The 18,108-nt window shown below is 39.1% G+C and overlaps 1 protein-coding gene across 4 annotated transcripts in view; it reads left to right on the forward strand.

Moving 5' to 3' along the window:
• Positions 1-18,108, forward strand: part of CERT1 (ceramide transporter 1) — a 95,933-nt gene that overhangs the window by 45,258 nt on the left and 32,567 nt on the right. For all 4 annotated transcript variants that reach the window (XM_079796303.1, XM_079796302.1, XM_079796304.1 and 1 more), the window contains 3 exons: positions 5,751-5,834; positions 10,857-11,014; positions 13,764-13,856. In XM_079796303.1, coding sequence (XP_079652429.1) covers positions 5,751-5,834; positions 10,857-11,014; positions 13,764-13,856 — 335 coding nt within the window. The remainder of the gene's footprint in view (positions 1-5,750; positions 5,835-10,856; positions 11,015-13,763; positions 13,857-18,108) is intronic.

Here is an 18,108-nt window from a genome sequence, read left to right on the forward strand (position 1 = left end):
TGCATATAACCTACATACATCCTCCTATATACTTTAAATCATCTCTAGATTACTTATAATACCTAATCCAATGTAAATGCTATGTAAATAGTTGTTATAATGTATTGTTTAGGGAATAATGACAAGGGGTAAAATAAAGTATGTTCACATTCAGTACAGACGCCACCATTGTAAGCCTAGCAACAAAGTATATGTCAGCAACGATGTAACTTTTTTCAATTATTTTCAGTCCACGGTTAGTTGAATACACAGATACAGAAAGCTGACTGTATATAGCCTTTTTATCAAATTAAACATTACCCATCAACTTTTATTTGCTTGAAAATATCCCTTTAAACTAAATCAATATATATCTGAATTGGATTCCTTGTTTATTTTTATTTTACCCTTTTTTTTTTTTAAGAGAGTGGAAGGGAGGGGAAGAGACTGAGAAACATTGATGTGAGAGAGACTTGGACGTCTGCTGATTATGGTATCAGCCAGGGGTTCATCAAGTGGTTGCCTCCCACACACACCCTTACCAGGGCCGGGGATTGAACCTGCAACTGAGGTATGTGCCCTTGACTGGGAATCAAATCTGGGACTCTTCAATCTACAGGCCAACGCTCTATCCACTGGTCCAAACCAGCTAGGGTTCCTTATTTATTTTTAAACTAGAGGCCCGATACACAAAATTCATCCAAGGGGCTCGGCCCTCATAGCCCCAGCTTCATCCGGAAGGTCGTCCTGAAGGTCATCTGGAAGGACGTCTGAAAGGTCGTTCAGCTGTCCGGTCTAATTAGCATATTATGCTTTTATTATTATAGATGATACACATCAAAAGTATATACCATTTGAAAGACAAAAGTGATAGCGAGAGAAATAGAAGTTGGGCTGCAGTTATAACCAGGTTGTATAGAAGAGTTGAAAAATGATTTTAAACATTATTCATTTTTAATAAATAATAACAGTGGTAGACTATTGCATTAGTTTGCTAGGGCTGCTATTATGAAGTACCACAGACTGGGTGGCTTAAACAACAGAAATTAATTTTCTTACAGTTCTGGAAGCTGGAAGTCTGAGATCAAGTTGTGGGCAAGGTTAGTTTCCTCTGAGGGCCATGAGGGAAGGATCTGTTGGAGTCCTCTCTCCTTGGCTTATAGATGTTCGTCTTCTCCCTGGGTCTTTGTATCATATTTCTTCTGTGTCCAAATTTCTTCCTCTAATAAAGACATCAGTCATATTGAATCAGGGCCTACCCTAATGATCTCATTTTAACTTGATTACGTCCATAAAGTCACTGTCTCCAGATACATTCACATTCTGAGCTATGGGGGAGTTATGACTTTGACATAGGGATTTTAGGGGTACACAATTCTGCCTATAACAATTGTTTTTTCTATAATTGCTCTTTTTAGAAATATTGACAGTTTTAAGAATACATGCTGGATAAAAGTAAAATAAGGACATGGACCTTAGTTTTCTATTTAGATTGTAGATCAGAGATGCTGACCTATGTCTTAGGGATCTCTATGGGTGCACTTTCATTAAATTATCAAAATCAAGTGTGTGAATTTTAAGAATTACTGTTCTTCAGTAAATGTGTCATTGAAATGGTAATAGCAAATTCTGTTTTAGGTGATCATCAGTTTTTTTCATATAAAGTGTTTTATCAGAATTGCTAGTAAGGCAATCTTAACCTTGACCTCCACCACTCCCACCATTCTTCAGTGATTTAATTAACCCTTTAGGTCTTATGTACTCTGGGATTTCAGAAGTTGAAGACACATTATCTTTAACTGAAACATACTTCTTGATTGTAAAATAAGACATATGTACCACATTAAAGGAAATACTCTATTCATTGAGGAAACATTTCTTCATATCTGTTTCCTCAACTGTAAAATAGATGTTATGTCCTGCACATACAATTGTGACAATTAAAATAAGAATTATATATGTTAGCACTCTGCTTAACAGCAAAAAAACAAATAGCTGGTATTATTAATGTAATTTGGGTTATTGCAGGGATATAGAAAGCAGGAATATGTAATATCCAGAGATGGAATTTAGCATAATCAGTTTGTGTTGGTAAGGGAAACCGATCTGATTGAGATAGGGGATTTATATTAGAACAGTGGTTTCAATCCATGTCTGATATCCCTTAAGGGTGCCTCAAGAATGGACAAAGGATTATTTGGTTGGGAAAGAAAGGGGAAAGGCCAGTCTTTAGCCAGAGAGGCTCTTGTTTTCATCAGTTTTATATATTGAGTATTGGGCTCAAAAAACAAGGTTGAAAATCCCTGTTTGGTGGTACAGCTATCGGGTAGTTAGGGATATGAAAGTGAATCTTCAGTAATCCAAACAAGATACTAATGATATAAGTGAAGTGCATGCCTTTCAGTGTTTAACCAGTTAACTGCCACTGTAGTTTGAATTTAATTAAAAAAAGGTCTGCTGCTTGCGTCTATAGACGCTTATGGCATACAGATGGTTAAGAGCAGTCAATCAGAGTAGTATTGAGTCAAGATCAGGATGGGAATCTTATCTGATGATGAGTACTGATTTTAAAACATAGCAGTGTGCTGTTAATGAATTTCTAGAATTGACCATATTTATAAATGATTGATGAGACAACAATGATCCTCAGAATCTGGGCATTTGATTAATCTTGGGATTTAGGTGTCTACAGAGGCTTCATTATGGATATTGAAATCTATAGGAATGATGGACTAGGAAAAAACAGTGTCAGATATTGGTATCAGTTAGCTGAATAGTAGGTGTTAGGTAATAGCAGTTTATGGTTTAAAAAAGTTGTTATAGATGAGTAGCAAAATTTTGAAGTGATGAACTAGCCCAATAATTAGAAAAAATGAAATAGCCCACTAGTTAGAAATGGCAATCCTAATACATAAGAACCCAGGGTTTGTAACGACCGACCGAAGGCTCAACTGAACACCGGAAGTCAGTCCTGCAGTCAGTGCTGGGTTGCCAGGATGACCCAGCACTGACTGCCAAGGTGGCTATGGATCAGGCCCAGAGAGAGAGGCAGGGTCTGATCCGCAGCCTCCGTGGCAGCTGTTGATCAGCTGTTGCCTCTCTCTGTCTCTCCGGGCTTTGCCAGCAGCTGCGCCTCTGTTTCTCTCCGGACCTCCACGGGGGCGATCAGCCCCGCCTCTCTGATTAGGCCCGGAGATAGTCCCAGAGACACTGACTGGCATAGAAATCAACCAATCAGAACCAAATCTGGGTGAATTGGCATAGAAACCGACCAATCACAACCAAATCTGGGTGAATTGTGAGGAGCCAATGGCTGCCTAGAAGGCAGAGCTTTTGACGCTGACTGGCATAGAAACCAGCCAATCAGAACCAAATTGGCCAGCAGGGGAGGGCCACTGGGGGCGAGATCAGGCCATCAGCGGAGGGCCATAGGGGGCAAGATCAGGCCGGCAGAGGAGGGCAGTTAGGGGCGATCAGGCAGGCAGGCAGGAAGGGAATAAGAAACAGTAATGGGCTTTGCATCTATTGGAAAGATAGCCAAAATGGATGAGATACTCCTTGTAAAGAGATAAGAAGTACAACAGTTTAGAATGAAGATTCTTTCTGTAAAAAGAGTGTTTCTCAAAAGATAATACAATGAAGAAGCCTTATTAAGAGCACTTGATAGAAAGCAGAAAATAAGGTTGGGGGCTGAGGTTTAGAAAGAGTGAAATATATAGCCTGGTGTGGCTTAGTGGTTGCGGGTTGACCTATGAACCAGGAGGTCACAGTACTAAGTATACCAGTTAATAATGGCGGATTTTGTAATCAAAGAAAACACGATAATTTCAAGAGAAACATCCATCGTAATGTCCATCGCTAGCTACACATTTCCCCCATCTTTCAGGTAATTTGTGGATACCGTCCCAATAGAACTTCTCTTGTTTTGAGGCAAACCATTCAAAGACCCAATTTTCCACTTCTTCGTATGTTTTGAAGTGCTGTTCAGAAAGTGCATGTGCCATCAATCGGGACAAGTGGTAATCTGAAGGAGCAAAGTCTGGTGAATACAGACGGTGGGTTAATACTTCCCAGGCAAGATCTTTTAACGTGTCTTTAACTAGTTTTGAAGTGTGTGATGGTGCATTATCATGAAGCAAAATTACTTTGCCGTGTCTTCTGGCAAATTCTGGTCATTTCACGATCAAAGCGTGGTTCAAATTGATAATTTGTTGTCAGTAGTGATCAGTATTAATAGTTTCACCTGGTTTTAGAAGCTCATAATACACCACACCTTCCTGATCCCACCAAAAGCGCAGAGCATTGTCTTCTTTCCGAAGCTGTTTGGCCTTGTAGTCGATGTTGATGGTTGACCTGGATCAACCCATGATTTTGTGCATTTGGGATTCTCAAAATAAATGCACTTTTCATCGCCAGTCACAATTCGATGCAAAAAAATTCTTTCTTTCGTGCCGTTAAAGCAACATTTTACTGATGACTTTTCGGTTTTCCATTTGTCTTTCGTTCAGTTGATGTGGCACCCATTTTCCTTCTTTTAAAATCTTTCCCATTGCTTGTAAATGATCAGAAATTGTTTGTTGAGCAACATTTAATCTTTCTGCAAGTTGTTTTGGAGTTTGACATGCATCTTCATCCAATAATGCTTGTAATTGTTGGTCTTCAAACTTGGGACATTCTTTGTCTTTCACATCAAAATCATTTTTAAAGCGTTTAAGCAAGTGTTCACATGTATCTTGAGATGGAGTATGTTCACCATAAGCTTTCCAAAGTATACGATAACTTTTTCTTCAAAATAAAGTAATGAATTAAAAACTTCCCTCAAATGCTCTTTTTTTGGCACGAAATTCGACATTTTTAAGCATAAAAATATCTATGATGTTAACACCTTCAGCAAATTTGACAGATGAAGTTTAAAGCTTGCTGTCAATACCACAAAATAGCATACATATCAAATTGCATATATGTCAACATATGTGTAACTCCATCTATTGAAAAAATCCGCATTATTAACTGGTACACCTAGTATCATTCCAGGCCAGGGCACATGTCTGTGTTTCAGGCTCTATCCCCAGTAGGGGGCATGCAGGAGGCAGCCGATCATTGATTCTCATCATTGATGTTTCTCTTTCTCCCTCTCCCTTCCTCTCTGAAATCAATAAAATACATTAAAAAGAAAAGAAAAACAACAACAGTGGAATATATAGTGCAAAAGGTTAAAGTATGTTAGGCAGTAAAAAAAAAAGAATAGAACAAAGAGATAAACAGAGGAGAACACAGGATTTTGTTCTTTATAGAATTGGATAAGTTAAAAGGATTTCTAGGCACAGACACTGGGATGAATGAAAATCGATAATCACACCTGTAAATTATTATATTTTTCCTGCATGTTTAGAAATGGTAAATTTAGGAACTCCCAGAAGCAAGCTAAGGCATTTTCTGCATGGAAGTTTTCCTTTTACAGTCCTGCTCAGCCATTATAGGCTTCTGATGGAATTATGAAATTGCCCCAAGGTAGGTAGGAAGACTAAAGGGCAAAATAACTCATATCTTAATACCATCCCTTACACAAATGAGAATGGGTACAGTTTTTATAATTATTAACGTCTACAGCATATTTGTTGGGCATACTTTGATAAGCACTGAAAATACAAAAATGAATTAAATCTTGCACTCAAGAGAATCCAGAATGTATTGACTCAATTGAACCTAAGAATAAATTGGTTAATTTCTATTTTCTTTCATCCTAATATCCTTAAATATATTTTATTTAGTGGTAGAAGATGATGAAGATGACTTTCCTACAACACGTTCTGATGGAGACTTCTTGCATAATACCAATGGCAATAAGGAAAAATGTAAGTAATACATTTTCCTCCCTCGGCTGGATAAAGTGCACTTTCTAAAGTTATATATCACTAACTATATAACTAGAATAATTATCTAAATGACTTTTTGGCTATTTTTTTGTTTTGTTTTATTTTGTTAATCCTCACCTGAGGGTATTCTTTTTATTGGGTTTTAGAGAAAGTGGAAGGGAAAGATGGAGGGGGGGAGGAGAGAGAGAGTGAAAAACATCTCTGTGAGAGAGACACATCAATTGGTTGCCCCAACTGTGGCTAGGGATAGAAATTGCAACCCTGGTATGGGTCTTTGACAGGGAATCAGACTTAAACCAGAGCCTTAAGTGAGTAATTTTTAAAAAATAAATGAAAGTTGCTTGAGAAAAAAGATACATTCTTACATTAAATAATAATGGCTCCTAATTATCTAACAAGGACTCATTCCGAATTCCAGACAATGGCCCACTTATTGCAGTGTTATTTGGTAGAATCAGTTTCTAGAACTGAAAATGTTGCTTGGGGTGGATGGGAAACTCCCTTTTTTCCCCTCCACTTGATAAACGTGTTGAAAAGCATATAATCAGTGTTATTAAAAGAAAATTATTGTAATAGCTCTGATTTCACAGCACAATTGTTTATAGACCAGGAACAAAGTGGTTTATTTCATATACCAGTTTATTAATTGGTCTTTTTTTTACTTAGAACTAGGGGCCCAGTGCACGAATTTGTGCACCTTGAAAGGAACTGTGGGCTGCAAGGCTGCGGTGGGCCAAGGGGCAGGCCTCGGCCCATCCTCCACGCCTCCGCCTGGCCCCTCCCACCACGGCCCCTGGTCCCCTGTCTGCCAGCAGCCCCACTCCCGCTGCAGTTGCTCCCATGCGCTGATGGCACTGGCCCCACTCTCACCTGCTGTCAGCACGGAGCAATTGGGGCCAGCAGCAGCAGCGTGTGTGCGGCATGGCCAGCACCATTAGCAGGTGCAGGTGGTGGCTGCTGTCCCAATTGCCCCTCAGGAGCAGGGGGAGGTGGAGAAGCCCTCAGGGGCAATCAGAGCAGGCAGCCACTGCTTGCACCCACTGACAGCGCTGAGTGATCGGGACCAGTGCCAGGAGCAGGCAGGGTGTACGAGCAGGGCCGGTACTGGCAGTGGGTGTGAGCGGCGGCTCTGGCGCTGGCAATGGGTGTGAGTGATGGCTGCTGGCCCTGATTGCCCCTGAGGAGCAGGGGGAGGTGGAGAAGCTCTGAGGGGCAATCGGAGCTGGCAGCAGGTGCGAGCGGCAGCTCCAGTGCTGGCAGTGGGTGTGGTTGGGGCTGGTGCCGACAGCAGGTTCGTGTGCCTGATGGGATCACGGTGCCTGGGAGCAAAGAATTTTCAGTAACCACCAGCGGCTCACCCCAATGACAGCGACTGGTGCCCCACCATACCTGCTTCACCATCCCATCGCGCCGGTGCCCGCCATGTTCCTTGCTCTGCTGCCTGCTACCAATGCCTGCCATATTCCACACATGCCTCCTGATGGTTAGCGCACGTCATAGCAACCGGTTGTTTCACTGTTCAGTCTATTTGCATATTAGCCTTTTATTATATAGGATGGCTGACTCATTAGATGGAATTCTGAATTGTTCATTAGAAACCTCTGTTTTGTGATAGTTATCAACCTAAAGGGCATTATGCTAAGAGAACTAAGCTAAAAACAAATGCCATGTGGCATCACTCATATGTAGAATCTTAAACACCAGAAACCTGTGATTAATAGTCAGTGTTCCTGTTTTGACATGTCCTAATAAAAAGCTAGAGTGGATTCCTAAAGTTTTTTAAAGTTACAAATAAGCCTTTGTGGAAAAAAAAAAAAAAGTTAAATCTAATTGTGCTCATTTTTGTTGAAGTTATGAAAGACTATGAAATAATCTATAGCTGTGTCATGTTTTCAGATAATTTTTTAAAACTGTTGTATGGGTGGCCCTGGCTGGTTTGGCTCATTGGTTGGATCATTGGCCTGTGGAATGAAGAGTCTTGGGTTCGATTACGGTCAGGGGCACATACCTCAGTTGCAGGCTTGGTCCCTGGTCCTGATAGAGCATCTGCAGGAGGCAACCAATTGATGTGCCTCTCTGACATCAATGTTTCTTTCTCTGTATCTCTCCCTCCCTCCCTCCCTCCCTCCACTCTCTCTAAAAATCAATGGAAAAAATATCCTCAGGTGAGGATTAACAAACAAACGAAAAACCCACCAAAAAAAACAACTTTTATATGCATGGGAATAATTTTCTGTTTCAAATATCATATGAGAATATTTCATCTGAATATTGGCACTAAAATGTAATGTTTCTCTCCCCCCCTTTTCCTTCTTATTTCTTAGTTTCATCATGGCTCTCTACTTTTTTCTTATAACCTAGCTCCCTCCCAATTTTGCAAAATACTAGCTTATTACAAAGTTTCCTTATAACTTTGGGACTACATTGTTGAACCTTATTGAATCATCTATATTTATGTATTTTTATGAAATTAAACGTTTAATTTGGGAAGGTTTTTTCCCCAGTTACATTTTAATTTCACAATGAATAATCTGCTTAAATAGAAAAATATTTTGTTTGCATATTGGAAAAATTATTGAAAGTAGTTGTAAAACTCACAGATCTAGTCTTCCATTCCACATATACTCAACTACCACGCCTACATTCTGCAAAGGAGAATGGAAGCTTATTTTCTGTAGAAATTGAACTAAAGAGTTATAGATTCAGGAATACCCAGCACAGCAAGATAGGTGTATCAGTCTATCAATAAAGTGATTAAGTGGAAATGTACCTATTGATTATTGAAATCTAAGAGTATCACTATTCTGCTTATCTCCAAGAAATCTGGTAGCCAGGGACTAAAGGTAAGTTTACATATTGAAAGATGCCATCCCCAGCTCCCTTCTCTAACCCTGTTTGCCGAGTGCCTATCAACCAGACAAATATTTTCTGATGCAAAGTTAAACTCTGGAGACATTTGAGTGGACATAGAGAAAGACCTATAAATAGAGATTTTCAAGGGCCCATCATGAAAAAGCTGTCTCGCTACCACGTCACCCTTTGATGAATTCTACTTAGTTAAAATAAACTGCTGTTGCATACAGGGTTTACAGGTCATAACTCTTTAATGTAAACAGATGGCTAGACCTCCAGACATTAAGGAAAGCCCCCAACATCTCTTTTTTGAAGAGAGCCCTGAAACCAAGCAATGGAAGATAGGGCTGTTGCTGTCATTTAGAGAAATATCCTATACAAGCTTGTCTGCATACTTTTTAAAATAATGAGTCACATTTTCAGTATACTTGTGGAAGTCACTGTTTAAAAAAATTCCTTCCTTAGGGTTAATGGAAATTAACTTTTGTTAATCATCATAGGTGGAAAGTAAGTAGAACATGTAATCTTTAAATCTGATACTATTGATCATAGTTCGGGATTAGACTATATAAATCATCTCTTAAATACTGACGGTCTTGGTGCTAGGATTCCAGAAACATTGGCTACAAGATAATGGAATCTTCAAATAATTATAATGAGTCTCATCATTAAGGCCATCATTAAGGATTAGGTCTAAATCACATATTGTAATATTGAGTATGCTAAAGTCTTAAAAAGTTAGAACTAGCTAGTAAACAGTGAACATTACAAAAACACGATTTTACGAAGGGGGTAGAATACAGCAAGAGTAAAACTTCCAACGATTCTAACCTGAAAAGAAAGGCAATTAAAGTAATTTGCCTTTAGATTAGACCAGAGGAGAAGTTTTTGGATAAGCAAACACCTTCCTTAGTTAAAGACCTCAAGAGTTCTGGGTCATGGTGGAAGCACTGTTCCCTAAATTTTCAGTGAACAAATTTCTTATTTACTTCTAATGCAAATTTTCTTGTTATATTCTATATCATCTTAATTTATGTTTCTAGAGACAAAGAGAAGATTTTTATGAGGATTTAAGGGTCAATCCATCAAAAAGATACAACAGTTATACACATAATTGCATGTAACAATAAGCCCCAAAATATATGAAACAAAAACTATGCAAATTGAAAAGAGAAAAAAAGACAATTCAGTATTAATAGTTTGAGACATCAATACCCTTTTATTATATAGGACTAGAGGCCTGGTGCATGTATTCGTGCACTGGTGGGGTCCCTCAGCCTGGCCTGCACCCTCTTGCAATCCGGGACCCCTTGGGGGATGTTGGACTGCCGGTTTCGGCCCGAGAGATATAGTAGTGCGTGAAGCACGGGCAGCTGGCAAGGAGCCTGAGCCCAGGCCAGGCGCCACACGCTCCCGCTCATCCTGGCCCTGCTGCACCTGCCGCTGCCTGGTAGTCCTGCCGCAGAGGCAGGAGAGGCTCACGCTGCTACTGCTGTGCTCGCCAACCTTTTGAGCCCGGCATCTGGTGCCTATCGGTCAGCTGAGCGGCGCTCCCACTGTGGGAGCACACTGACCACCAGGGGCAACTCCTGTGTTGAGCTTCTGTGTGCGCGTCTTAGCGACCAAATGGTCGACTAGTCACTTAGGGTTTTGTATATATTCTCCTACTACTTTATTCATTAAATGCAGCACAGCAAATAGATTTCAGGAAATAGAATCCAGAAAAAAGGACTTGAAAGTACATATGCTGCCACAAGCTTCTTTGCTGATAGAGTATGGATGGAAATTTTTAAATGTTGACCAACAAGAAGGAAATTATATTCTGAAAGCCTGCTCTGATTTGCTAGGGTTTTGTTTGTTTGTTTGTTTGTTACTTTATATTTTAGAGAGAGGAAGGGGAGAGAGAGAAACATCATTGATCAGTTGCCTCTTGCAGATGCCCCAACCAGGGATCAAATCTGCAACCTGGGTATATACCCTGACTGGAAATAGAATCTGCACTTTTTGGTTTGTGGCACAACACTCCAACCAACTAAGTCACACTGGCCAGGGCTGATTTGCTAGTTTTCTAAACAAGTTTTAATTTTAAAATTGTGAAGAATTATTTTACCATTAGGAAGATCTTCAGTGGAAAACTTTCTTTTTTAGTATTTCCACAGGTAACACCGAAAGGAATTAATGGTATAGACTTTAAAGGGGAGGCAATAACTTTTAAAGCAACTACTGCTGGAATCCTTGCTACACTTTCTCATTGTATTGAACTAATGGTAAAACGTGAGGACAGCTGGCAAAAGAGAATGGATAAGGTAAGACTAGTTTTCTTTCTGTTAAATAATCACTTCATTTAAGTTTTATATGTGGATTGAATGTTTAAACCAAACTAACTTCTTAGGGAAAAATGCATTGGGGTTGATAGAAGTAGCAGGTGGTACTTCTGACACTTTGCGGGCATCTTAACCTCATTTTCCTAATGAGATTCATCAGTTAAGTATTCAGTAACTGTACAATATGCATTCTTGATTAATAACATTTTTGTAATAACAGCAATGCTTTAGAATGGAAGTGATGAGCCATTTAAAATTACCCAGCTTTATTGTATGACATATGAAACTGTATTTAAGCTTTATAAACTAACTTAAACACCAATTTATAAAGTTAAATATTAACTTATTGCATTTATAACCATGTGTATTTTCCAAGGTCATTGTGATATCATTCAACATACATTATATTGTTCCTTAAACGTTGGCTTACTATTCACCTTTTCTGACCTTTGTTTAAATTGCTACACTGATAATATTAAAATATGAATATTTAGCCGAAACCGGTTTGGCTCAGTGGATAGAGTGTCGGCCTGCGGACTCAAGGGTCCCGGGTTCGATTCCGGTCAAAGGCATGTACCTTGGTTGCGGGCACATCCCCAGTAGGGGGTGTGCAAGAGGCAGCTGATTGATGTTCCTCTCTCATCGATGTTTCTAACTCTCTATCCCTCTCTCTTCCTCTCTGTAAAAAATCAATAAAATATATTTAAAATATATATATATATATGAATATTTAGTTTCTAGTGTAATGTGTGGCTTAGTGAATTTGTTTAGTAGGAATAATTCTGTTTATAATTCAACATCAATGAAATAGTAAAATGTTAGAACCCAAATATGCCACCATTTTATAGAAGAGGAACTGTGGCCCCGAGACTTGTCCAGAGGTGTTAAGTAGCAGAATTAGAAGAATTTTACTATTTTCTATATTTCAGCTCTGGATACTAGGCTAGAAATCATTCAGAATCTTTAGTAGTTGTTGTTTTATGTGTGTTGGGGGGAGGGAGTTGTTAATCCTCACCTGAGGATATTTTTCCCATTTATTAATTTTTTTTGAGTGAGTGGAAGGGAGGGGGAGAGACAGAGAGAGAGAAACATTGATATGAGAGAGACACATTGATTGGTTGTGAGCCTGAAGCCGAGGCCTATGACCGGAAGAGAACCTGGGACCCTTCAGTCCAAGGGCTGATGCTTTAACCACAGAGCCAAACTGGCTAGGGCCAGTCAGAATCTTCTTAATCAGTGAATCATATTGCTTGTAGAATTTGAAGGTGTTATCAATTTAAAGCAGGACATTAGGAAAGCATTGTCAACACTGATGTAATGGCAGAATGGCCATAGGATTTGAATATCACTATGTATTTAAAACGGTCCCCATGTTTAGGCAAAAAGAGAATTGTTCAGAATTCTCAAGTGAAGTAGCCATATTGACTGACAAAATATGTATCTTCTAAAAACAGGCAATAAAAACATCCATTTAAGGTATACAGCCATTTCATTATTATTCAGGAGTCAAACTGTTCTATATTAAAAGATTTCAACTCTATACCAATGTGGATCAAATTGAATTTTTAGAAGATTCCCTGTGCACACAAAAATTATGTATTGAGAAAACAGGACAACCCCTTAAATCTATTAGACTAATGGTTCAAGAGACTCATTCAACTCATCTAGACTAGTTTATTTAAAACTTTTTTCTTTAGTCTCTTTAACCTTCCCTAAGGAATCATCATCTTCATTCATATCTAACCACACTGCCTAAAAATATTCTTTTATTCATTTAAGATGTTTGCTTACATTAGTAGACTCACATATGTGTAATTTCGCTTGCTTTTTCACTTTTCCCTAAGTCTTTTTACTATTGCTGTGCTGTGTAGTTTGGTTTTGTTCATTTTTTAAGATATGTTAATGTATATAGTGAAGTACACTAATCTTAAGTGTACTGCTTGATGATTTTTGTACATTTGTATATACCCCTATAACCCCCAGTCAGATCAACATGCAGAAAGAACTTTTATAGCACAAGCTTCCTTCATTCCCTTACCACCACCACCACCTCAAGAGGTGACCACAATTCTAATTTACATGATCATAGATTAGTTTTATATGTTCATGAACATGATAAATGAAATCATACAGTATACACTCTTGTGTCTGTTTTTTTTCCCCCTTAACATGACTTGAGATTTATTCATGTTGTTACATCTAGTGGTAGTTTATTCTTTTTTATTATTGTACTAGAGGCCCGGTGCAAGAAATTCATGCAGGGAGGGTGGCCTCAGCCCAGCCTGCACCCTCTCCAATCCGGGACCCCTCGGGGGATGTCCGACTGCCGATTTAGGCCCGATCCTGGGAATCGGGCCTAAATCGGCAGTCGGACATCCCTCTCACAATCCGGGACCGCTGGCTCATAACAACTCACCTGCCTGCCTGCCTGATCGTCCCTAACTCCCTCTGCCTGCCGGCCTGGTCGCCCCTAACTGCCCCCCCCCCTGCCCCCGCCGGCTTGGTCACCTCTCTCTGCCCCCCCTTCTGGCCTTTGTCATCCCTAACTGGCCCCCTGCCAGCCTGGTCACCCCCAACTGCCCCCTCTGCTGGCCTGGTCGCCCCTCACTGCCCCCTCCACCCCCCGCTGGCCTGGTCACCCCGTTGCTCTTCACCCTTGTCAGCACATAATATTGTCAGTTTTGGGTGGATGTTTTATTTTCATTTTTCACTTGCTTTCTTTTGAAAATAGGAAATGGAGAAAAGAAGAAGAGCAGAGGAAGCATACAAAAATGCCATGATAGAACTTAAGAAAAAATCCCACTTTGGAGGACCTGATTATGAGGTATGGAGTTACATTTTGATCTTAGAAAGGAAAACACATAGGCATGCCTATCACAAAAGTGATTAATTTTTTAATTATACTTTTGTAACCTTTAAAGGTTCTAAATATATAATTTTTCTATCTTTATTTTAATTAAATGTGTATACCATAATATATAAATGCTAGGCTTATTTTGAAATAGAATTTTTGGTATTGCCTACAAAGTTTAGTATAGGCTTTAAAAGGCTTATTTATTATGCCTGTCCACGGTATAAGACAAATATTCATCTCCCCTGTGAAGATGATAATTTTTAATGTTATCTTCTAACTCACTTTTTTAAATAAAAGCAACTTATTGAGGGAAAACCTGAATACTTTATACAGACAAAAGATTTTAGTTTGTGCAATATACTATGATGTCTTATCCACAGTAGAGCACAAACTATTATAATTACCTTGCCTTTATGTTTGGAATGTGTGAAACTAACTTCTTTCCTCATATTTTTTTTATTGAGCAGTTAATAAAATCTTCTTTCCATATACATGCATAATTAAAATTTTATAAGCTATTTTTGTCATGTTTTTATAGAAAAATATATAATAAATATACACTGAGTGGCCAGATTATTATGATCCCTGAACGCATAATAATCTGGCCACTCAGTGTAGACTGACCACAGAGTTGGGATTTTAAAATAAGGTTTTTCCATGTATAAGAACTGCATTGTGAGCCCTAACCGGTTTGGCTCAGTGGATAGAGCGTCGGCCTTTGGACTCAAGGGTCCCAGATTCGATTCCGGTCAAGGGCATGTACCTTGGTTGCGGGCACATCCCCAGTAGGGAGTGTGCAGGAGGCAGCTGATCGATGTTTCTAACTCTCTATCCCTCTCCCTTCCTCTCTGTAAAAAATCAACAAAATATATTTTTTTAAAAAAAGAAGAAAAAGAACTGCATTGTGGGTAGTTAGAAAGAAGCAGAGGACTTACTAGCCAGAGGCTGGGGGCCACTATCTCCTGGTCCCTTGACATATCAAGATTTGCAAGCTTTCCATTATACGTAAGTACACTGAGTGGCCAGATTATTATGCGTTCAGAGATCATAATAATCTGGCCACTCAGTGTATATATGGTAATTGTCATTAACATTGTTGATATTCCTGAAATGAGCATTTTTTTAATTACTTTTTTATCCTCACTTGAGGATATGTTTTTGGGGGGTTGGTTTTTTTGTTTTTGTTTTTGTTTTTTGTTTTTTTAGTTTTTATTGATTTTTAGATAGAGAGGAAGGGGAGAGAGAGAGAACATCCATCGGTTGACTCCCATACATGCCCCAACAGGGGATCAAACCCACAACCTAGGTATGTGCCCAGACTGGGAATTGAACCCACAGCCTTTTCGTGTGCAGGTCGATGCTCCAATCAACTTAAGCCAATCAGCCAGGGTAAAATGAATATTTTGGCAAGGAGTACCATTGAGATAGAGATAGGATGATAAAATAGTTATAGTTAGCCCGGTTGGTATGCTTCAATGGTTGAGCATCAACCCATGAACCAGGAGGTCACAGTGGTTCAATTCCCAGTCAGTGCACATGGCAGGTTGCAGGCTCAGTCCCAGGTGGGCGGCATGCAGGGGGCAGCCGATCAATGATTCTCTCTCATTGATGTTTCTATCTCTCTCCCTCTCCCTTCTTCTTTCTGAAGTCAATAAAAAATACATATATTTTAAAATAATCATAATTAGACTATATTTAAAGAAATAGAAGAAAAAAATCTTGCCATTTTTATTCTAGAGCTGATATTGACTATTATGTTGGAACTGATTGAGAAAAAAAAAGAGCTGATATTGACTATTATGTTGGAACTGATTGAGAAAAAAAAGAGCCTTTACTAACTATATTTAATGTTGGAATTGATTAAAGAAAAAAACTCAGCTGCTATTGACTAAATATCTTTTTATGTTGGAATTGATTTCCAAATGTGGAAATCCATGATGATGAGACTTGAGCTGTAATATTTTTTTAATTATTAAGCTGTCAATTCATTTCTTCTAGAATATATAAAAATTATATAATTATTCTCTGGGGTTTTAATAAGCTAAATGACTGAAATATAAGCTATTACAATTATAATTTTTACTCTGATGCTAAGCATATTGTTTTGCCATTTTAGGTTACCTTTTTTTATATTATAAATAAATGTTTCTTATAGGAAGATTAGAGAAAATACACAAAAAGCCCGTGTTTTTAATTTAACAATATATGGTACTAATTTATTTCCTTCCAGCAATGTATAAATATAGATATACTCGAGGCCCAGTGCATGCACGTGTAGGGTCCCCTAGGCCTAACCTGCCATCCAGGCCATATCCACTGCCCCGCAAAGCCTAGCACGCTCCGCGGACACTGCTAGCAGCCTGCTCCCTGCTTTTGATGGCAGGGGATCCGCTGGTGCTGGAGCGGACACACAGCTCCCCGCTTTCAATCGCGGGGGAGCTGTCTGTCTGTCTGCTGGTGCACCAGGCCTTTCGAAAGAGGCTTTCGAAAGGCCTGGTGCCGGAGCGGACAGCCAGCCAGCTCCCCCGCTTTCGCTCCCCGCTTTTGATGGTCCACAGCAGGATGTGGGCTTGCTGCCCCAGAGGCCCCTTCTGTGCCGCAGCACAGCCATGGCACAGACGCTGAGCTCACGCCGCCACTGGCGGCGCGAGCTCAGCGTCCCACCAGCCCAATCGGCCACCCCGAGTCCCGCCCCCTGCACCACCCGCTGGCCCAATCGTGGGCATAGCGGAGTGATGGTAATTTACATATTACCCTTTTATTATGTAGGATACTTCCACTTCTGTCAACACAGTTTTCTTTCAGGGAATGAGCGGGGTGAAGGAAAGAGAGGCCTTGTGCTAGGTATATGTGTTTACTAGTTTCAAATCTAAAAATTTTATTTATTGATGTGATTGATTTAGGCTTTTCTAAAAAAATGTTTATTGGTCACTTAAAATTTGCTATATAAAAGTTTTATGCTTTTATGTAATCTCTCAGTCTTTTGATATACTTATCTCTACATTTGGTGTCATGTTTAAAAAAGCATTCTGTACCTCAAATAATTATCTGTATTTTCTTTTTTAACGATCTTTTCTAAATATATCACTAATATACCTGGATTTTTAAAAATTATGGTATAATATAGGAATCTTTTATTCTAATGGTGTTGTTGAATAAACCATTCTTTTCTACTCCTGTACTGCCCTCTTTTAATGAAGAACATGGTTAAGGGTACTTCAGCCTTTTCTCACCAACTCCTTGTGGTATGAAATTAAATATGCAATTTTTAAATAAACAAGGGCCTATTTTTATGTTTTCCCCCTTCCTTTTAGAGTCTTGAACCATCTATATTGTGTCAGTACTATGCTTGCATGGATTTTAAAACGACAGTAATTCAAAATGTGACTTTATTTTGGTTCTTATTCAACATTTATGATGTTTTAATTATTGAACAAAGTTTAAATGTTTCTGTCATCTATAGCCTCAGAAATTACTTAATAATCCTACATCCATTCCTTAAGACTTACTATAGCACAAGGCACTGTGCTAGGTATAGGGTGGGGTGAGATTGCAAGGAACAAGGCAGACAAGGATCCTGCCTGAAGGCCCCTCCTGAGTATATATTAATGGTAATATAGACTAGGTAACAGGCAAATAGAATAATATATATTATAAGCACTTTTAACAGTGGTGGGCATGGCTTCCTAAAGGAAATAGCATCTTAGCTGAAACCTTAAGAATAAGTAGGTTGAGTAGATGTCAACCAGGCAAATAACCTAGAAAGAGTGTTGCTTGTAAGGGCTTAGAAGAAAGAAAACATGTGGAGGCCCAAAGCAAAAGAAAGCATTTTGTCCCAGAGTAACTTATCAATGGAGCAGGGAGCCTATTGAGAGGAAGGAGGGATAAAAAGGTCTGAGAACAGTACAGATCCTCAGGAATGGGTTTTAAGCAAATTGGGTTTTCAGGTTTACAGTTTAGAAAAATTATTCTTGCTTCCTGCAGTGAGGAGAGTGGATTAAAGTTGAGAGTTGTGACAGGGACTTGGAGATTTTTTTCAGTATAGCAGATAAGAATTGAATATAGTCTAAATTAGATAGGGTAGGACAGTAGAAATAGATGTGGACAAATGAGATATTTGGAAAGTAGAATTGAAGGGTGTGGTGATTGAATGAAGGAAATGGGAGGAATCCAAGGGAGAGAGAGAAACATCAATGATGAAAGAGAATCATTGATCAGCTGC

Source organism: Cnephaeus nilssonii (genome assembly GCF_951640355.1).
Source record: "Cnephaeus nilssonii genome assembly, chromosome: 2".
Lineage (NCBI taxonomy): Eukaryota > Metazoa > Chordata > Mammalia > Chiroptera > Vespertilionidae > Cnephaeus > Cnephaeus nilssonii.